The 21,026-nt window shown below is 62.4% G+C and overlaps 1 protein-coding gene across 1 annotated transcript; it reads left to right on the forward strand.

Annotated features, from left to right (window-relative positions):
* Window positions 1-1,070: 1,070 nt before the first annotated feature.
* Window positions 1,071-19,480, forward strand: PCSK7 (proprotein convertase subtilisin/kexin type 7). The gene is made up of 15 exons (XM_075723201.1): window positions 1,071-1,538; window positions 1,976-2,110; window positions 2,565-2,730; window positions 4,669-4,759; window positions 5,533-5,587; window positions 7,396-7,534; window positions 8,139-8,239; window positions 13,054-13,221; window positions 14,295-14,402; window positions 15,409-15,511; window positions 17,840-17,996; window positions 18,144-18,238; window positions 18,397-18,490; window positions 18,775-18,892; window positions 19,070-19,480. Exons 1-15 carry the CDS (start codon window positions 1,071-1,073, stop codon window positions 19,478-19,480), a joined length of 2,409 nt encoding a protein of 802 aa, XP_075579316.1.
* Window positions 19,481-21,026: the final 1,546 nt, after the last annotated feature.

A 21,026-nucleotide genomic window follows, 5' to 3' on the forward strand; every position in this document is an offset into this window, starting at 1 on the left:
GGAGCGGCGGGGCGGGCCCGGAGCACCTGGGGAGCGCCCGGTGAGTGGCGAGGGAGTGCCCGGGGAGCAGCAGGGCAGGCCCGGAGCGGTGGGGAGCGCCCGGGGTGGTGCCGGGAAGCGGCGGGGCAGGCCGGGTACCGGGCCCGGGCGGGCTCCCGGGCCCGGCGGGGCGGGGAAGGGGCGCGGCGGGGAGCGGCCTGCCCCGCTGGCGGCCTTGGCCCCGTCGTCCCTGAGCTCTGGGCTCCGGGTTTCTGCCCGGCGAGGTGGGGAGCACCGGCTCAGCCCCCGGTCGCTGAAGGGCTGTGGCGGCTCCGGGGGCACCGGCCGCCCGAGCGTGGAGGTGGCACCGGGCAGGTGAGGCCTTTCCTTTACGGAGACCTCGGTGCCCAGCGCGAAGGGCAGCCGGTGAGTTGCCTCGCAGGCTCAGAGGCCGATCGAGAGCGGGAGGCGGCTGGGGTGGCCGCTGCCGCGGGGCATCGAGCTCCGGGTGCCTCCCTGGGCGGGGGAAATGGAGCGGGATCTCGGGAGCAGCATGGCTCGCGGAACAGGGCTCCAACCAGCACGCGGTGGTGATTCCCACCCATGCCGGGGGGAAGCAGGTTCCTCCGGCCGTGCAGCAGGCGAGAAACGTGTTCGCCGGGGCTCCCCCAGAAGAGGAACTGGCTCTCGGCTGCAGGCGCCCGCAGAGCCCGCCGTCCCTCCTGGCGGTTGTTTCTGGGGAACCACGTGTCTGTAGTTTCTCACCACTTTTCCACAGCGAGAGAAGGAATCAGCGCACTTTCTGCCAGTCAGCGGCACGGTGTGCTCTGCCCAGGGCAGCGGCTGGGATCCGTCCCTGCCTAGTCTGGCTGCAGCCTCGCAGTGCCACCACGCTTGGGCCGGGGCTTCCCTGGAAGGGGATCTCTGCTGCACCAGTGTTGCAGTGCCTGGCAAGCCCCGGCGTGCCCGTGTTGCCCGCCGGGAGCTGTGGGGCTCTGTGGGACTTTTGGGTGAGGCTGCGGCCACCCAGTTCCAGGTCAGGAGAGGTTCTCACCGGTTTCGTTGTCTGCCGTTTGCAGCCCGCCTGTCTGATGCCGCATTGGAGGCGGAGGGTGCCGCTATGGAGCGCAGGGATGGAGGCCACACTCTGCATCCACACGTGCCTTTGGCTGAGTGCCACCTGGATCCCCCTCGCGTCGTCGGACGGACTGGCCTGCAGTGGGGAGCGCGCTGCCGGCACTGACGCCCGGCATGGCAAGCTGACGTGGGCTGTCAGCTTGGACGCGCCCGAGGAGGAGCTGGAGCTGCGGGCAGAGGAGCTGGCCCGGACCGCGGGGCTGGTGAACATGGGCCGCGTCGGGGAGCTCAAGGGCCATTACCTCTTCACTTACCAGCCTGACAGCCACGCGGCAAGCGAACCAGAAGCAATAAGGCGGTCGGTGGACACTTTGTTTGCACAGCATGACAGCGTGCGGTGGCACTCGGAACAGAAGCTTCTGAAACGCTCCAAACGCAGCCTGCACTTTAACGATCCCAAATACCCCCAGCAGTGGCATCTGGTGAGTGGTTTCCGGCTCCTGCCGTGCCAGCAGGCTCAGGCTGTTTGTCTGGCCACAAGCCAGCGTTGTGTGGCAGGCAAAACAGTCGCTTTCTGTCCTTGCGGCAAGGAGGAAGCGTGCCGAGAGCTCGCCATGCTTGCCGCAATAATGGGAGGAGGCATCTCCCACAGCTGTTTGCGCGCCGGCGGCGCTGGGGTGGGCAGAGGGCTTTCGGCTGCAGCACGCTGTACAGTTAGCAGGCCGCTCCGCTTCGTGGCTCGAGTGACCGTTGCTCGCTGTCCACGTGGAGCAAATCTCCCGCGACTATTCCGTGACTCCTCCCTGCGCTCCAGCCTGGCCCTGGCCCCGCGCATCATAGCCAGCGCGCCCGAAGGGAGCCCCTTTCCTCACGGCTGACCCCCTCTTCCTCTCCCCTTGCTCTCCTTTCCGGTGCTTAGAACAACCGCAAGAGCCCCGGGAAGGACATCAACGTCACGGGCGTCTGGGAGCGGAACGTGACGGGGCGCGGTGTGACGGTGGTGGTGGTGGACGACGGCGTGGAGCACACCATCAAAGACATACAGCCAAACTACGTGAGTGCCAGCTCCCCGGCGGGAGGGCGCGAGGGCAAGCAGGAGGCTGGGCAAGGTGCAGCGCGGCATGAGCGTGCGAGCACTCAGCTGCCGGCAAAGCCTGACCCGCGCTGTCGCCCTGGGCTTGGCCAGGGTGGGGAGTGCCAGCGGCAGACCTTTCCCTGGTTGATTTTGCACCCGAGTTGCAAGTTTGCCGGCCTTTGCACTGCCTGTGGGAGGTGGCTGCTCAGAGCTGGCCTCCCCGTGACCCACAGCGGTTGCTGAATCGGCCCCCGTGGGTCCCTTTCCCACAGCAGCAGATAGCAGTGTTGAGCCGCAGCCCTGTGCAGAAGCAGCCTCTAAGTTCCCTTGACTTCCAGGCTGTGTTTCAGCCCACGTAGCACAGTCCTAAGTCCTGCTTTTCCTGAAGAGAGGAGAGCAGAGCCCTGAGTCATGACCGTGGGTCTGTTTTCAGAGCCCAGAAGGCAGCTATGACTTGAACTCCAACGACCCCGACCCTATGCCTCACCCTGATGAGGAGAACGGCAACCACCACGGGACCCGCTGTGCCGGGGAGATTGCTGCCGTGCCAAACAACAGCTTCTGCACAGTGGGAGTTGCCTACGGGAGCCGCATCGCAGGTACGTGCGTGCCTCAGCACCTCGACGTGCTGCGCTCGTGCCTGGCTTGTCTCATCTCCGGCGCCACGGGGCCAGGCACGGCGCTGTGGGAGGGGTGGCTTGGCCGAAGCGGCTCCGAGTCAGCCGGTGCCTCACGCAGGCTGGTTGGTCTGTCAGAGGGAGGAACCAGCGTCTGCCTGAGCTCCTCTCCGGTGGAGCCGGTTACTGGAAGAGCGAGATAAGCGTGTGCTGGGGCGGCTTGTCCAGAGCGCTCCCAGCACACCCCCTGCCCAGCCACAGAGCTGTTGGCAGAGGTGCATCCGTACCGCGCAGCCTAAGCCAGGCAAATGCATAACAATGTCCCCGCTCCGGCGCAGCGCTGCAGGCTGCTCTCTGGAGGCACCGGCAAAGCAAATGCTTGCCGATCCCCTGTGCTCCCCCAGCCCTCTGTCCCAGGTCCGCCTTGTGCGGATGGACAGGGTGCAAAGACCTGGCTGCGCATCTCTCCTCTGCAAAGCCAGGGAACGCGCCGCTGTGGCCTCGGCTGTCTCTGGAGCTCCCGTGCTCCTTCACAGAGATCTCTGTGCCAGGCAGGATGCGTCCCTGGCAGAGCAGAGGACAGTGCTGCGCTGCTGCAGCCTGGGACGTGATTTTGTCCGTACCCGGCAGATGGTGCCACGTTCCTGGGCTGTGACGCGGGGCTCGGGAGCGGGTGGGCCCAGGGGTGCCGGGGGCCCGGAGCTCGCCCAAGGGCACTGCAGGCGGCTCTGCGCCCCTGCCCTGCGCTCAGCTCCCTCCCTACCTCGTCGGGTGCTCCCCGAGCAGCCCCCCTGCTCGCGGTGCAGCAGGGTGCCCGGGCTCCAGCCGTCCTGGGAGGCTGCGGGCAGCCGCTGCTAGCAAAGCCCAGCTGGCAGAAGGAAAGATGAGCTCATAGTTTAGCCGCAGCACAGGGAATAGGGAGGGTTTAACCCTGGGTCGCTCAGGCAGGACCTGGCGCTGCTTCAGGCTTCAGCTCTCCAAAGCTGTGCCTGGCCTTGCGGGGTGAGCGCGGCGGGGCAGCCTTGAGCTCTGCGGGGGGACGGGGAGAGACTGCCCCGCAGCGTGGAAGCGCTGGAGCCGGCGCAGCGCCAGCCGGCGCAGGGAGAGCCAGCGCGTCCCTCGCCGGGCTGCTCCGCTCCTCCCCGGGGAGGCTCAGATGCGGCCGTAAAGAGCTGTGTCAGGCGAGAGCTGAGATGGGTGGGCGGTCACGCTGTTTATAAATAGGCTTAATTGAGATGCACGCCTGGTTTCCATTTGTAACATCCTTTGTCAGCCTAAACTGTGATGCAAAACTGTAATTATCAACGGCTTGTGTCATGGAAAACTCAGCACTGAGCCTTCACTGGTTTTGTTGGAGGGGTGGCCTCGCCCTCCTGGCCCAAGCACGGTAGTTGGGGTGTCCTGTGTCCCTCGAGCCCTTCCCTCCACGGACAAGCGTGCCCTCCATCCCAAAGGAATGCCTGGCTGCTTGGCAACTTGGAAGGGGAAGCAACTGCTCCAGGCAGGGACTAGCCCTGAAAATCAGCAGGATAATTAAGGGTGGGATGCAAAGAAGCCCCTGGGGAGCAGCGCTCTGGGTAGGGGGACTCAGGGGCACATGGGAGCGAGCCCAGCCGGTGTTCGGTTGTGCTGTCACCATCAACCAGCTTGGTTCTGGTAGTGGGACTGGAGGACTCACTTGGTGGAAAAGCTGCCTCCAGCAGAGGATGTGGAGCTGTGCCTGAGGGTGCCCCTGCAGTCCCTCATGCCCCCCCAGCCCCTGCGGACCGATCTGCAGGGTTACGGCTCCGGGAGATCTGGTTCGGTCAGGCTGGGAGAGCGAGCGTCCCCTGTGTGAACCTGCCGAGGAATTTGTTTGCACTGTTTACACAGCTTGCTTGGATCCACTTTGGCCACGTTTCGTTGTCCTTTGTCCCACAGGCATCCGAGTGCTGGATGGGCCCCTCACCGACAGCATGGAGGCCATCGCCTTCAACAAGCACTATCAGATCAACGACATCTACAGCTGCAGGTGAGCCCCTGAGCTGCGCCACGCCGACACCCGGCGAAGGGCTGTGGGCTCCGCTCTGCCTGGGGAGGGGGCTGCAGTTCATGGCCGAACGCTTACACCAGCTCCTCTCCTCCTGTGGCTCCAGCTAGCCTTGAGGCACCGAAATCAGGACCGCTGTTGTGGGCCCTGTGAGCGAGGCGGCGGGTCTGTCCCGCAGAGGGGACGCCCTGCCTGTCCCCTGGGCTTGGTGCCCTGCCGTCAGGCTGGCTCGGGCTCTGCGCAGCCGGACCTCGAGGGGGTCTGCAGCCGGGCACGTCAGGTGGGGCTCTTTGTTACTGCTGTTAAGAGTCACACCAGTATTCCTGCTACCGGAGAGCTGGCCCGGGCTGTGCGTGGCACCTATGGTTGCGAGGCTGCCTTCTGAGCGCTGCTGCAGCATATCTCGCCGGCTAGCTGAGCTGGGGGGGCACTGTGCCCCCCACCGTGGCTGGGGAGCCCTGGCCGAGCCGCGTGACAGGGAGTGGAATGTGCAAGAAGCTGGTTGTTAAATAAAAATCAAACATTTTGTCCATTGGAATCTGACCCAGGGGCACAGTGCAAACACGGCAGTGATATCCCAGCAGCGAGGGGTCAGCCTAATGAATGGGGGAGTACAGCACCCTCCGATCCCCGTCAAGGCACTGGGAGCAGCTGATGGCTGCTTGTAGCTCGCTGCAATGGCAAACTGCACTGGGAAGAAGATGTTGCTGTCTGCGGCTCCCGGGACTGTCACTTCACAGTGTCTCTCTTTGCAGCTGGGGTCCAGATGATGATGGGAAAACCGTGGATGGCCCCCATCAACTGGGAAAGGTAAAAAACAGCCCCAGCAGCACGGGTCACCCCTGGGCTAGCCCTCCGGCACTGGTGGTTTCTCGCCTGCCTGGACAGGCGAGGAGGGACGCTGCTGTGGCGCAGCGCACGTTCGTTTGCTTCCATCGCCGCTAGCAGAGGTGTTGCACGTCACCGTGCAGTGGCGAGAGGTGACGTTGCTGCGGGAGGGCAGCGTTCAGGCAGTATTAGATGAGCTTTCTGAGAAGAGGCTGGTTCCAGCAGGAAAATGCTCTTTCGCAACCTGCGGTATTATTCTGACAACTTTTGCAACCCAAGGGATGCGCTCCGCTCAGGAGAGCGAGCGTTTCCAGTGCTAGGGGTGGGTCTCGAGGCAGGGAGCGTGCCTTCAGATGCTAGGAGCAAATAAGGGGCTGGCGCGATGGCTGCATTCGCTCTCAGCGGGACCGCAGTGGGGGGAAGCGTTGGAGCTGAAGCTCCTTCCTGGGCCATCATGGCGTTCTCGCAGCACCCATGCCGCAGAACTGCGGCAAAACACACCCGGCCGCCTGCGCCCAGCTCCCGCTGCCCGGGTGCCACAGCGCGGGGTTGCTGAAGGGGCCCCAAAACCAGCACTGCATTGCTCCTGGGGTGTGGTTCCGCTTAATTGCTCTTCTGCTTGGCAGCCTTTTGCTGTATTTTTCTAACCGCAAGATAGCAGTTACTGTGCTGTTCGCAGCAACGCTGACAACTGAGCTATCAGTTCACGATGACAAACGGTTTCCAGTTCTGCAAGTTAATTTATTCTCTTCCTGCGTGCAGAGCCAGCTGTAACAAGCTCTGGGACACAGAGCACAAGCAAAGCTCGCTTTACCAAAGCAGAGCGTCCGGAGGGCTTTCTGGCCAGCGCAGTACGTGCCTTCACCTGCCGAAGGGAAGGCAGGGGAGGAGGGCTGGTTTCCAGCAGGGCCACTTTCTTGCTTGCCCATCAGACACGTGCCCTTTATCTCAGCAGGAATGACATCCATGCAAGGCGTCGGCCTCGAGATGTGCCTCCCCAGCAGGGCTGGTGTAGTTGCGTTTCTCGGCGAAGGCAAAGCCCAAGCGTATGTGGGAGCTGGAGCCTTGCAAAAGGGCAGCAGCCGCGTGTGGGTAGTCTCTGTCGGCAGGAAAGCCTTGATGCTCCAGAAAAGCCAGCTCCAGAGCGAGCCCTGCCAAAGTTGGGAGGGCTAGGGCTGCTGTGCTTCCTCTGGCATTCAGATGCTGGCCAATCTTTGTGCTGCGATGGCCCGGAAGGTTGCTTTTCCTCTTCCTCTTTTTATTTTTAACGCAGAATCCGCTTATCATCATAGTAAGCTATAGATCAGCTGTTCCCCAGCCCAGACGTTGGCCGCATCGCTGCCTTTTTAACATACTCCCTCCGGAATCCTGGTGTCTGGTCAGGGCTGTAACAGACACAACTCCCTGCCTCTGCTAGCTGGGTGAAGTACAGCCCAGAGGGGTTGTGGCTGGCCCTGCTATCACCCCGAGTACTTGGCAGGGCTGGTTATTGAAATCTTGGAGCGTGGACTTCGGTTGCTGGCTGGAGATGCCAGGACAGAGCTTTCCAGCACATCCTGTGCCGGCGAGCGGTCCGTGGGGCGAATGCTTCCCGGGCACAGGCAGCTCGGGAGGGGCACACACGTCTGTCTGTGCCTGGGTTAGCAGCGAGGCATGCTGTGAGATCCGGAAGAGCCCTGCTCCCCCATGGCTCGCAGCCAGCCGTGGCTGCTGGCCGAAACCCTCTGGTGTCGGCGGGGAAGGGCCAGTCTGTCTACGTGCCCTGACCAGCGACGGTTCCTTCTCCGCAGGCTGCCCTGCAGCACGGCGTGATAGCAGGTCGCAGGGGCTTTGGGAGTATTTTCGTCGTGGCCAGTGGCAACGGTGGGCAGCACAGCGACAACTGCAACTACGATGGTTATGCCAACTCCATCTATACCGTCACGATAGGTGAGTGTGTCTGTCTTCTGTCTCGTTCCTTCCCAGCCTGGACAAATGACATCATCCCAAAAATGCAAAACCTGCCCAGCTGGAAGCTGGCTGAGTAGTGGGAATCTGTGGGAGAGTGTCTGTCCTCTGGGAATGACCATGGCAGTGTGTAGAGGTACTGGGCTTCAGCCCACAAGTCTGCAGTTTTCTTCTGACCTACAGAGCAAGAGGAGCCCAAAGAAATTCCTGCCCGTGTTCAGGCCTCCATTGCTGGGGCTGTGACACACGCTGCTGTGTTGAGGGCGTGACCTGACATGCTGCATTCCTATCATGTGTCTTAGAAAAGAAACATGTAATCCATTTTCTCGAGGGCAGAAGCTACATGAGGGGTAGAAGATTCGTGTGATATTAAGTGCAGTGAAAAGTTATTTATTGTGGCTGCCTTTCCTGTAGATATTCCAGCCATGAAAAATACAGGCTTGGCCCTGATTTCCCTGCCCAGCTCCCAGGCTGTGAAAAAGCATCGCTAGCAGGACAGGCCCTCAGGGGCTCGTCACCTTGCAGTTTCAGCAGTTAAACCAAAACAGGCTTCATATGCTTGATGCTTTTCTCTTTTTTTTCCCAGGAGCGGTGGATGAGACGGGCTCCATGCCGTTCTATGCAGAGGAATGCGCCTCCATGTTAGCAGTGACCTTCAGCGGCGGGGACAAGATGATGAGGAGCATTGTGAGTACCGTGCAAGGCACGCATCTTCCCCGTGCTCTGCTAGCCACACCTGGCTGCAGGGCTGGAACGGCCTGGTGTGGAGAAGGGACGAAGCTCCGTCCCTTCCAATTGCCGCGCGTCTGCCTTAGGCTGGTAGTTGGCTTCCTTTGTGAGGCAGGGAACGAACGTGCTTTTTATCTAGGTCCTACATAAATAGTGCTTGGAGAGGGAAGTTCCCGTTTCTAGTTGTTCCCTGTGTCATCACTGTCTGTCAGCCTGTAACTCGCAGCGCGGTGACCCTCTCTCTGCAAGGGTGTTCGTGGGCACACCGAGTTTCCTGGCCCCAAACGCAGACCCTGCGCGCATCGTGTTTGTCAGTGGAAAGGACTGCGCTCCCTTATCTCCCCACTCTGCGCTGCTGGGAACTGCAGGCAGACGTCTTCGGGGATGGGGGCCGCTTGGGTGACCCCTAAGAAATTCCTCTGCCCTGTGTCCCTGGGAACGCTGTCCAGGCAGCTCCCCCGGCTTGGCCCCGGGGATGGCCGGCAGAAGACAAGCTTTATCCCAGCTGTCTGTGTGCCCCCTTGGCGCAGCAAGGAGGGAACCTGCAGCGAGACTCATGTGCGGCTGTGGGCTTTCCTGAAGAGGAAGGGGCAGGGGTGGCCATGGCTCAGCTCTGCGGGGGCCGCGGCCCACCCTGCCCAACCAGCCCCCCTCACTTCTGCTCCGAAGGGATGCGGGAGCGCAGACGAGCATGGAGGGCTCTTTAGTCTTTAAACTACTTGGCCCCAGCCCCTTCTCTGTTCTGGCACGTGCGCCTCTCCCAGCTGAATTTTTCAGAATATTTTTATCAGCTTTTCCTTTTTTTGCCAAAAAATGACTTCTTGTCAACAAAATGTTCTTTTTGCCTGAGCCAAGCAGCCAGGCCTGTTTTCACCAGCCCCAGGCCTGACCCAGCGTGTTCCTCCCTTGGTGCTGGTGCACGCAGGGGGCTGTCGGGCTAACCAGCCCGTACGGCCGTGGCCCGCTCCTGTCCCGCAGTGCCAGCGGGGCCTGCAGAGCCCAAGCCGCCCTGGGGCAGCTCAGGGTAAACGTCAGTGGCTCCCAGGCCTGTTTGGGGTTGGCTTGTCCCTGGCTTGGCAGGCACCAGGAGGATCTCCCGTCGGGACAGGCAGTTCCCAAAGGCGCTTTCCTGGCAAAGCCGATGACGTCCCAGTGGCAGACCAGCAGCAGCTGTGTGTGCTCGGGGGTCTCCGGGGGCCTGACGGCTGAGGGACGGTGCCTGGGCCGCTCCTGCGAGCGGGGACGTGTGGCTGTGGCTCTGTGCCTGCCGGAGAGGAGCCGAATCCAGGCCTGTCAAACAGGCTTCCCCGCGTGCTGGGCAAAGCAGGGGAGCAGGGAGAGCCCGGGTTCCTCAGCCGCCTGGCTGGGACTCGGCAAGCTCCTCTTGCAGTGCAGAGCCAGAGCAGGAATCCGTGCCTAATGAGAGAACGGCCCAATCTGCCTGGAGCAACGGCTCGGCTCGTGCAGCAGGGAAAGTAAAACCCAGAATGGAGCTCATTTTCCCTTTCAGAAATAACTTCAATTGTCCCAAGCTGGTTTGGAAACTACTGATGCTAGGAAAAAAGGAAACAGCAGCCAAGCCAGGGCTCTGCCGCACTTTCATCAGGAGCTACAGAGTTTGGGGTTTATGTCCAGTTTCCCCCAAGCCTGCTGCTGATGACAGTGCTTTGAAGGTCTCAAATGCCCCTTCATTTGGAATACTGGCCTTCTGGGACACTAACGTGGGAGCTGGCATTCCATCAGGGAGCCGGGACGAGATGCCACGCCTAGCCTAGGCCCAGCATGCTCCCAGAGCCATCCTGTTTCTTTGCAGCACTGCGATCACTCCTTTAGCAAGCCTGTGCCACGCTAAAACTTACGTGCCCCTTTTTCTGGAGGATAGTCTGCTCCTAAATGCTCTTCAACTGTGCTTTGGTGATGTTGGAGTTAACTTCTCAGCAGCCATCTGCTGGGTTTTTTTTTCCTTTTACCAGACTATAAACTTTGTGTGGTTTCCTTAATGGGAAGAATTTAATACGGCTTCTGGCACTAGCTGCATTTCCTACTGAAAGTTTATGCCGCTCAGGGTGTTCTTTGTAGGATGTGCAGCGTCCGAGCGCAAGCTGAAGTTAACAGCTGGCAGGACGTTCTGGAGTCACACATAGAAGCAACAAAACCTACAGCTTTTGGCAGCACCGGCTGCCTCCCCATGGGGAGCGCAGGGAGATGGACATACGCGGTTTGCAGTGAGGTGGCACAATTTGGGAACCTCCCGGTGCCTCTTTTGAGGCTCTGTGCGCTCTGCACAGTCCCACGCGTTCCCTCTGCGGAGGCTCGGTTGTGCTGGAGTGACGCTGTGGTCAGCAATGAAGATGAGGAAGGTCCCAAACCGTAACTGCCATGGGTTTCCCCCAAAGTTGCTTAGTTTGGGTCCAGTTCTCTCTCTCCAAAGGAAACGATCTGCATTCATCGCTTCTCAGCTGGGGTGCGTTGTCCCTGAAGCCAGGCTCTCCCAGGGCTCTCCACGGTGAGCTTGAGGTCCCTATGAGTAGCGGCTGTCTTAAGCAGCAGCAGCAGCTAGTTTGCATTGGTATTTTGGTCCTGAGGCAGCAAGGCTCTGTGCGTGCGTCCAGACTACCCTGGAGAACGTGCGCGGTGTTCGAGTTTGGGGGGTGCGTGCCTCTCCCTGACCTGGTGCCGGTTTTCCTGCGTGGGGAGCAGAGCTAAGCGATGTCACCTGCAAAGTCCCCAGGGATGCTGGCTGAAATCGGAAGCCTCTCCCGAGAGCTGGTCCAGCCCCTGTAGCCCAGCCGGCTGCGGGCAGGGGCGAGGGGAGCAGCGCCTGCGTGGCACCCTGCTGCGCCCTGGCTGTTGCTCCCACAGGCCAGACCGACCGTCCGTGGTCCGGAGCAGTGCAAAGCTGCTGCTCCTCGTCCTTAGCTAAGCACCGTGCAAAGGGTGGCTGCGGAAGCGCTTCCCTGCCCTTGCCTGGGGAGAAGCTGCCTGAGCCGCTTGGCTCAGCCCTGCGCTGGACCATTTGCATCCCAGCGCAGGGCCGGATCTCCCGACTGGGGAGCTGTGGTGGTGCCCACCGTGTACTGGTTTTTGCTGGGTACCCACGTCCTGGCCAGGAACTGTCTGGGAAATGTTTCCAGGCTTTTCAGCAGCTAATCCCTGACCCTCTCCCCCTGCTGCTGCCCTGCTCTTGTTGTTGTTCTGCTCTTGGCTGAGGGAGGATGATGGATCTCTGGCTTCCTCTCCCGTCTCCCAGCCTGATCTCTGCAACCACAGAGAGAAAGAAAGCTCATGTGCTGCAAATTCCTCCCTCCTGTCTGGGGGGAAGCTGCCTGTGCAGAAGAGAGGGCTGGGAGGGGGACAGGTTAGATGTGGTTCATGCAGGCAGGGGGTTTAGGACCACCTCCCCGTGTCTTTCCTCTGGTGGGGGAAGGCTTGGGCATCCAGAGAACCTTCTCGTTTTGCCTGAAAACCTTCTGTGAAGGGGGTCAGAGTCTGGACGCTGGCCTTGGCGTGCCGTATTTGGACTGGGTGCTGCCCCAGCTTGCCTTTCCCTGCCCGTGTTTCCCTGTGGTCACAGAGAGGCAGGAGGTGTCCCTGGGCGACGGACCGTGAGTGCTCAGCTGCAGTCCCTCCTTTTCCTTCTGAAACGTCCTTCTGACAGGGCAGGTCTCTTAGGAAGGGTTGCGAAGGTGCTGTGTGAGAGTCTGCGGTCCCCTTTAAGGGCTGCTGCATGCCCCGGCACGGTGCAGAGAAGCCCAGCTCTTCGGCACGCAACGCTCTCCCCTGCCTGGGCTGTCACGCTCCGATTCCCACTCTATGCCAAACCTCGCACCCCGCTCAAAGGCTTTCCACCTGTTCACCTGGGGCAGACGGTGTTTAGGCAGACACGCCTGGCTGGGCCGGCTGCCTGGCAGAACGGGGAAAGGCACCGCTGGCTGCACAAAGCACCCTTGTAACCGCCGTAGCAGCAGTGCAGCAGGCGCTGGCGTGGCTCCTCTCTCCCCCAGGACAGTCAGCTCAGCACAGCCAAAGGCGTCCTGCGGCGGGGAAGGTTCTCACTGTCCTCAGCAAGTAAGGATTGGGTGCCCCGGAGGGCCCTGGGCGCTGGAGGAGCGGGCTGGCCGGGGGGATCCAGGCTGCTGGGGACAAGAGCTGCTGGCTCCGTCTTTTCTCCCCTCCCACTCCCAGTTTTCCAAGCCTCCTCTGTGTCCAGCCAGCCCGTGGGGGATCTTTTCCTTCCCCTCAGGCTCGTGGTAGAGCAATAGAAATTACGTGAGCTGTGCTGACGGAAATGCGCAAGCGGTAAATCCGTGCTGCAGGGCTCTCAAGAAAAGCCAGCAGCTTGTGCACCACCTGCACGCTGCTGGGGGGCTGGGGCTGTAGCTGAGGACCCCGGCCTCCCCGCAGGGCACCCGGGCTGCCCTCGCTCGCAAGCTCTCTGCCATCTGCCTTGCTCTCTGCCAGGAGCGTGGCTGTTGGCCCCATTTCTGCCTGTTGTGCTCAGGCATTGCTCATTTCATAGCTGTGTCCAGGATGATGGTGGGGAGCCCCAGAGCCCCCGTCTCTCGTGCCCTTTGCGTAGCATGGAGGGCATGGTATCCTGTGTCCCAGGGGCTTTTGCCCGCAGTTGTGTCGCAGGCTGAGCGTGGGCTGCCGGTGGAGCTGGTGTGGCGAGGGCACTGGGACTGTGTGCTCCGTCACTCGAGTGCTTACCCCAGCCACCCCAGCATGACAAACAGCGACCTGACAGGAGGCACCTCTCCTCTTTCTCGAAGGTGACAACGGACTGGGATCTGCAGAAGGGCACGGGCTGCACGGAGGGCCACACAGGGACATCAGCCGCCGCTCCTCTTGCGGCCGGGATGATCGCGCTGATGCTGCAGGTGCGGCCGTGTCTCACCTGGCGAGACGTCCAGCACATCATTGTCTTCACAACCACCAAGGTGAGCGGCCCTCCCTCCCTCCTGCCACCCTTCAGGGATGCTGCGGCATGGCTGAGCTCCTGCTGCGCACATCTTTGTTTATGTCTGCCTGCCCCTCTATAAATCTCTCCGGTTGTCTGGCTCCCAGCAAAGGGATTGCGTTTTCCCCTCGCCCCTTGTTCCTCCCAGGAATGCGGCTGAGGCATTTTCCTCTGTCATGATAACAAATGGGGTATTTGCTCCAGGAATGCCTCCATCTGCCAGTGTACAGGTCTGCCAGGGGCTCACCGTGCCTCGCCCGCAGGCACTGGGAGCGCACGCGTGGCGCAGCTGGCCCAGCCGAAGGGCCGGCACGCATCTCTGCGATGCTACCCCGCAGTCTGTGCGGTGGGAAAGCGAGGAGCTCTGCCCTGCTCCGGCCACTCCTCGGGCTCTCCAGGGAATCAGGCTCTTGGAAGTAGACATAACGAGAGCTCGGCAGCAAACACAGCCCTTCCTTTCGCTCGGCCTCAGCTCCAGCACGGCTTTGCTGCGGAGAGCAGGAGTGGGAACTGACCAGAGCTGCCTGATTCAGCTTAGGAACAGGGCTTCTTCTGCACCCCTCTGGGGAGCAGGAGTCTGTGTCCAGCTAACGCTGTACTCACTTTGGCGCAGGGCAGTGGTTTCCACAATTGCAAGCCGGCATTGCCAAAGTACTACAGCCTGATAAGCGGCAGGGCCCAGATCCGTCCTGGCCCAGCTCTTGTTGATTTAAAGGACTTGGTTCCTTCTCCCCAAGGCTTCTGCCATCCCACAGCCCGCGCCTTGGGCGGTGGGGAGCAGGGAGCAGCTGGGATGTTTCAGAGCAGAGGCATTTGTGCCCTTTCGTGCTGCTTGATTTCCTTTCTGAGGAGCTGGGGAGCCTGTTTGTCCTGGGACTTGTTTCAAACAAAGGTCAACCCGTTTCTTTCTAATAAGGCCATGTGGGCTTGGTTCCCTGCTGCTGCGGGTTATTTCTGAGCCTCCTTCCCTTCAGGCCTGGTTCCCTTGGCTCCGGGTTTGCAGGGTTGCCTGTGTCCCCCAGGGTAACAAGGGTGCCCTGCCTTTCTTTTCAGTACGAGGATCGTCACGCGAAGTGGGACATCAACCAGGCCGGCTTCAGCCACAGCCATCAGCACGGCTTCGGCCTGCTGAACGCCTGGAGGCTGGTTAATGCTGCCAAGGTAATTCCCCTCCCCGTCCCAGGCGTGCCCTGGAGGCAGGTAGAGCGGACCCAGCCCCGTGGCGTCGACAGGTCCTGTACTGGCAATGTCATGGGGTGACACCGTTGCTGTTCAGGGCCAGCACTTTGGCCGTCATCCTGCCGGCCCTCGCTCGAAGGCTGCTTTTGGTATGAAGTAATGAGGCTTTCGGCAATGCCTGAAACCTGCCCCCAAGCTGCTGCTCTCTTAGCACTATATATAGCCATGGATGAGAGCCTTCGCTGGTGGGAGATGACAGCTCTGATTCATGGCTCGGGGAGTTTCATCAGCAGCCCCAGCACCTTCCTCCCTACACAGTGGGCTCCAGGGAGGGTGTCGTGCCCCAGGGAAACGGGGCGTTCTCAGCTGGCAGCTCTGGGCTCCGGGGGCTGCCAGGGGAGTGGTGCGCTCAGAGCAGGCAGGGGCATCCCCGTCTCTTCCTCCCGGTGCCTCCAGTTGCATGGAGACCAGGGCACATCCCTTTGGCACTTAGTCCTCGCTTGTGCGCAGAGCACCGCGCAGCTCTGCCGGGTCGCTGCTGGTTGCCAGCAATGCCCCCTGTTTCACAGGGACTTTCAGGCTGCTCGCTCTTCCTGCAGGGCTTGGGGTTCTGCCACGTCTCGCTGCGCCTGGGCTTGAAACGAATGGCTTCAAGTAACTGCTCAAAGCCACTCAGGTGGTGGCAGAGACAAACCTGGAGCTGGGGAGCCCTGAGTCCCGATCGGCCCCTCTAGCCCGCAGACAGTGGCTTTCCGTGCGCTCCGAGGCATGCGGGCACTCACCGCAGCCCGTGCATGCTGCCTGGGTTTGCGTGCCCCGGAGCGGCGTCCCAAAAGGCTCCTTGGCCTGGGCCGAAGCTGGGCCCATGTCCACATGCATTAGGTGTGCCATGGACAGGAGCGGCTTGCGAGAGTTGTGGGAGACTGAGAGATGGATGTGCAGGGAGGGTGCAAGCTGGTGCTGAATCCTCTCGCCTTTCCCCTGACAGATCTGGGAGTCCGTCCCGTACCTTGCCTCGTACGTGAGCCCTGCACTGAAGGAGGGCAGGAACATCCCGTTACTCCCGCAGGAGCTGGAGGTCGCCTGGAACGGTAAGAGCAGGTGTGCCACGTGCTCGTACACACCGAGGCCGGGGATCCAGCCCGTTCCCGCTGGTGTGGGGCGCAGCTGGGCAAGCTGATGGCCTGGCAGGGCAAGGCCTGAGCTGCGCGAGGCCACAAAGGGGTTAAGCGTCAGGCTGCCTGGGCTTTTTCCTCTCTCTTTCCGCTGCCCTTCCCCAGGGGATCTGTGTCTGTTGCTGTGGTCCCTTCCCCGATAACTCCATCCCATAGATTGATGTCTTTGAGGAGCCAGACAGGCATTAGCAAGCGTGGCCAGGCTGGGCAGCAGCCAGACCTGCTCCTCTGGCTTTGACCATTTTAGGTAACGCTCCAGCTCCTGACTTGGCCAGCCTCTGTCCACAGAAACAAGGCGCTGCTCCGGCTGCTACCAGTGGGAAGGAGAGCTGGGCCCCAAGCCCTCCCCGGCCCCCCAGCAGGGCCTGGCTCTCTGGCTGGGCCCAGCTCCTTGCGCTGAGGCTGGGCCACCGGCCCCCTCCCTGCCCCACCGGAGATGCCATCCCAGGGGGCCCGGCCCTGCGCCCCTCGCTGCCCAGCTGCAGCTCCTGGCAGAGGTGCTGGAGGTTGGCAGCGCCCGGAGGCCATTCCCCAGGACAGAGGTCCTCCTGGAACGAGTTTTGGAGTTCAGCAGGCCGGCACCCCCCTTGCAGGTGGTCCTGTCCCTCCCCTCCTTGCAGGTGGTCCTGTCCCTCCCCTCCTTGCTGCAAGCTGAGGGGATGCTGGGCACATGTTCTCCCTCTCTCCTGTCCCTGCCCGGCTGGGCTGCTCCAGCTCTGCAGAACGCTGCTCCTTCGCAGGTGCCAGCACCCTAGGGCCCCAGCCGGACAGAGGGGTGACACCCTGCTCCTCGGTTAGCCCCGCTCTGCCTCCCAGGAGAGGGCTGGGGGTCAAGCAGCTCCTTCTGCCCTAAAAGGAGTTGCGAGCTGAAAGCTGGGCTGCAAGCAGAGTTGGGGAGGGGCAGGAAAGAGGCACTTTGGAGAAGTATTCGCGGAGGAATGCGTGGCTGGGGGCACTACTGTCCCCCAGGTGCGGCAGGCTGACTCCCAGTTTAACCCTTTCCGCATGCGGGAGTGGGCTGGCCGGCCACTGCGGGCTGCCTGCCCACTTCTGGGGTGCACCCGCCTCCCCGCTCAGATGATGTTGGGGAGCACCCACCTGCCGCTGGGCCGGGGCTGCCGGGAGGGGGCCGAGCCACAGGCTGACATCCGCTCCGAAGCGTGCCAGGGTTTCCTCTGCTAACTATAATTGGCAGCTCTGGGGCTGTGAGCATCTGTGGAGCTGCAAAGGGTTTGAGATGGACGCCGGGGCTTCTCAGCCCAGTCCTCTTTCCAAACCTGGCTCCCGTGTAACCATGGCTTCAAAGCAGCCTCCAGGCCTGCCGAAAGCTGGCACAAATCCAGGGTAGGGAGGATTTGAGGAAGGGCGAGGCATTATTTCATTGCAGTGGCCAAAGCGCTCTGGGTGGGCTCCTGAACACGCAAGCCGTGAGTTAGGGTTGGGGGAAGAGTTGGATGTCGGGGAGCCCGTGAGACAGCGGCACAAATCGTGTAGGCAGCAGCTGGGCCCCACTTGTGAAATGAGGATTCGGCTGCAGGCGAGAGGCTGCTGGTAAATGAGAGGGTGGGGAGGCGTGCCTGGGCCTCCTCCTTGCGAGCAGAGGAAAGTGTGGGTTTGTATCATCTTCCTGCTCTGGGACGTGCTGGGAGATGCCCGGGCGTCGGCATTTCCCACTGCTAACGCTGCTGTTGCCTTTCACCCCTCCTTCCTCACCCCTTTGTCACCGTCCTTTCCATCCTGCCTGGTCCTGGCTGAACTCGGGGAGGTGACAAAGGGCAGAGCTGTGGGCAGAGGACAGCCAGTACTGGGTGTCTCCTGCACCTCTGGTCTGGGAGGGCCTGGCTTCTCCTGGCCCACATCAAGCAGCCCGAGCACGACGTGGGGTGCCCGGGAGGAAGCGTGCCAGGACACCTTTACCTGTGCTAGCCAGGGAGGTGTGTGGGTGGCTCAGCTCGGGCAGACGAGGAGGCTCCTCGCAGAGCGTGGACCAGGGCCAGGCCTGCGAGCACAGCGCAGCTTTGCTGCCTTGCTGCTGGGCGCTTGGCAGAGCCTCCCTGCGTAGGGTGCGGCTGCCCTGGCTCCTGCCTCTTGCTCCGGAGGCACGGGCGCAGGGGGGCAGCTGGGAGGAGGCAGAGACGAGCATGTGTGTCCCACTCAGCGGCACGGCAGCCCCTTGGGGCCGGCTGGAAGTGGGGACTGCATCCCGGCCAGCAGCCTCGGCAAACCCTGACTTCCCTTTCCCAGTCACCACCGCTGATCTGCAGCTCTCCGGCATGAGAACCCTGGAGCACGTGGCAGTCACCGTCACCATAACGCACCCGCGCCGCGGCAACCTGGAGATCAGGCTCTTCTGCCCCAGCGGCATGATGTCCCTGATAGGGACCACCAGGAGCATGGACTCGTAAGCACCGAAGGGGATGGGGGTGCGGAGGCTCACGCTGCAGGGCAGGACACCCAGCCCTGAGCCGGAGAGCCAGGGCCCGTGTCCAGCCTCATGGCTCGGGCCACGTTACCCTCTCATGGGTTGTTTCTCCTCACCCTTTGGCAGGGACCCCAATGGATTTGCTGACTGGACCTTCTCTACGGTCCGGTGCTGGGGCGAGGAAGCACAGGGCACGTACAGACTGGTCATCAGGGACATCGGTGAGTCCCGCCGTCCAGCAGTCCTTTGTGCAGCGGTGGCAGCAGCTCTGTGCCATGTCCTGGGGAGCTGCCAGCTCGGCAGCCGCGGGTTAGCTCCGTGCGGTGCCACCCAGCCGGGTGGGAGAGTTCCCCGCTGGTCCAACCTGTTTCTTCTCCAGGAGATGAGAGCCTGAGGCCTGGGACCTTGAAGCAGTGGCAGCTGACCCTGTACGGCTCCTCCTGGTCCCCAGCAGAGATGAAGGAACGGCAGAGGTAGAACACCACAACCCTGTCTCGGCGGGGAGGTGGGAGGCGGAGGGCTAAGGGACGTTACCAGCGGTCTCTGCGCAGGCGCTGCTTGGCTGGAGCAGCGTTGCCGCGAGCTGCGTGGCAGGGCGAGGCTGCAGCCTGGCCGCTGGCCCGGGGCTGCCCTCGATACGCTGCGCAGGGGAGCCGGGGCTGGGCCTGGCACGGGAGGGGAACCCTCCGTGGTGGAAGAGGCTCTGCAGAGCCTTTGTGGGCGTTTGGGACCCTCACGGGCTGCCGCCGTCCCCCAGGCTGCTGGAGGACGCCATGAGCGGGCGGTACCTGAGCAGCGACTTCTCCCTGCCCTGCCCTCCGGGGCTGGAGATCCCCGAGGAGCAGCGCTACACGATCACAGCCAACACCCTCAAGGTGAGCCTGCCCGCGGGCCGGGGGGACCGCCGCTGCACCCAGCAGGGACGCCCCGTCCTCTGCAGGAGGGGGAGCCTGCCTCGCCCCTCCTCCCGGCGCCGGGCCCTCTGCGCTGGGCGACAGCACGCTCCGAGGCAGCGCAGGGCTTTGTTTCTGAAGGGGTCTCCTCCTCCGCAGACCCTCCTGCTGTTGGGGTGCTTTGCCGTGTTCTGGACTTTCTACTACATGCTGGAGGTTTGCCTGACCAGGAACAACGTGAGGCTTGACCTGACCTGCAACGGCTCCACCATCTGCAGATGGTACCAGCAGGGAGGGAAGCACAGAGCCCTGGAGAGCGGCCTGGAGATGGAGTCTGTGCCGCTCTACCGGGAGAAGGACATCGAGGATGTCGAGATGGAGTGTGAGCACCCGGACCCTGCCCGGGAGGACGAGGGGGAGGAAGGGTCCTGGACCCCCACCCACCCCAAACTTCCCAGCGGCGGCAGAGCCGCGAGCTTCCAGGAGGCAGCCCCCGCCGGAGCAGGGTACCTTGGCCGGGAGGCGGCGGCCGAGCTCCTCTCGGAGGACGGGGCGTGCCAGACGTGCTAGCTGGGGCTGGGGGCTTGGGCTGCATCCCTCCCCCTCGCTACGTCCTTCTGGGGCATGGGCAGCAGAGACTTCCTGAGCCACCGGGGACCGTTGCCGTTGCGTCCTGCGGAAGGTGGTGTTGGAAGCGGCTCAGGAACGAGGAGAAAGAGTGCTGGCAGCGGAAGGGGAGCTTCCCTTTCCCTCGCTCTGGAAAACAAAGCAAGCCTTAAACCTGCTCCTAACGGAGCCTGCCCTGCAGCGACGCTCAGGGCTTCCCTTTGTGCGTGGAGCAAGGCCCCACGCCCATGCCTCCTGGCTGCGTGGCAGCCGTGGCAGAGCTACGCAGGGACTCCCCTGCATGCTGCGGCCTTGCAGCGCGGGGAGGAGGTCTCGCTTTGTCCCCAATTTCTGCAAAGCGAGCCTCGAAAATGTGGCAGGGCCCCTGGCAGCTGCCTTTGCAGTCAGGGACCCCATGGCACCGTCCTTTGCCCGCCCCGCTCGGCTGGGAGCTGGCCAGTAGCCACCAGTTACGCCCGGCTTAGCCACAGGGAGTCATTTTGCCCCTCTCCAGCCAGCGCTTGCTCCCTGTCCCCTGTGCTCTGACCCCGCCAGCTCCTCCTCATCTCCCGCAGGTGCCTGAGCAGCCACGCAGTTGGGGAGGCAGAAGGTAACGGGGTTTTCTCCACCGTCCCGCTCAGGGGGACAGGACGGGGCTGTCTGCCGCGGCGGGTGCAGAAGCACCTCTGGCAGCAGGCACGGTGGCAGCGCGAGCTCGCTGCGGCCGCTTCCCCGGTTGCTGCCCGCCACTTGCTGGGGCGTGGGTTGGTGCCTGGTGCGCGGGAGGGACGAGGCCGTGGGCAGTGCCCGCTGCGGGCCGGGGAGGGGAGGTCGAGTTGCTCTGGCAGCGGCTCATCCGCGAGCGGGGTTGGCTTGTTCATGCGCCTTTGGGTTCGTTGGTTTATTTTTTTAAAGCTGGGGTTTGTTTTTTAATCAGCAAAGCCCTTTTCTCTAGCTTTCCAAATAAAGTCTTAAAAACCCTCTTCTCCCCCATCCATCACTCCTCTGCCCTCCCAGCGCTTTTTTTGCTGTGGGCTCATGAGTCAGCCAGCGCCTCCCGGGCCCGTGGGGAGGCTGGGCCGGGGCTGCTCGCAGCCCTCCGTGCCCTGCTCCCTGGCAGCCGGGATAAGCGGGAAAAGCGGTTGGAAGGAGGAAGGTCGGAGCTGCGGCTCGGGCGGGAGAGGGCAGAGCTCGCCAAGCCGGGCAGGGAAAGAGCGATCCCCAGCTCTGCTTTTCCCAGGTTCGGAGCTGGAAGAAGGAGCAGCCGCGGCCCAGGCGACCGGAGCGGCTTTTACGGAGCGTGGCTTCGGCTTTCCCGGCACCGCTGGCCGGGCGACGGGGCGGGCGGGAGGAAACCTCGTCAGGCCAGGCTAGATGAATAACCTTTTTAATTTTGACAAAAACAAAGTACAAAACCAAGGCCAATTTTCTTTTTCTCCCCATTCGCAAGGATCTCCGCGGCGGTGGCGCGGGGCTGCGGGCAGGCGGGGCGGCTCCGGGGGCCGGGGCG

This window comes from Pelecanus crispus, chromosome 19 (assembly GCF_030463565.1).
Source record: "Pelecanus crispus isolate bPelCri1 chromosome 19, bPelCri1.pri, whole genome shotgun sequence".
Classification (NCBI taxonomy): domain Eukaryota; kingdom Metazoa; phylum Chordata; class Aves; order Pelecaniformes; family Pelecanidae; genus Pelecanus; species Pelecanus crispus.

Excerpts from the sequence above, each read along its gene's own strand:
- PCSK7 (XM_075723201.1), top strand. The coding sequence starts at position 1,071 with ATGCCGCATTGGAGGCGGAGGGTGCCGCTATGGAGCGCAGGGATGGAG. Across the intron at positions 2,731-4,668 it reads CTACGGGAGCCGCATCGCAG|GCATCCGAGTGCTGGATGGG; the intron begins GTACGTGCGTGC and ends TTTGTCCCACAG. Across the intron at positions 8,240-13,053 it reads ACAAGATGATGAGGAGCATT|GTGACAACGGACTGGGATCT; the intron begins GTGAGTACCGTG and ends TCTTTCTCGAAG.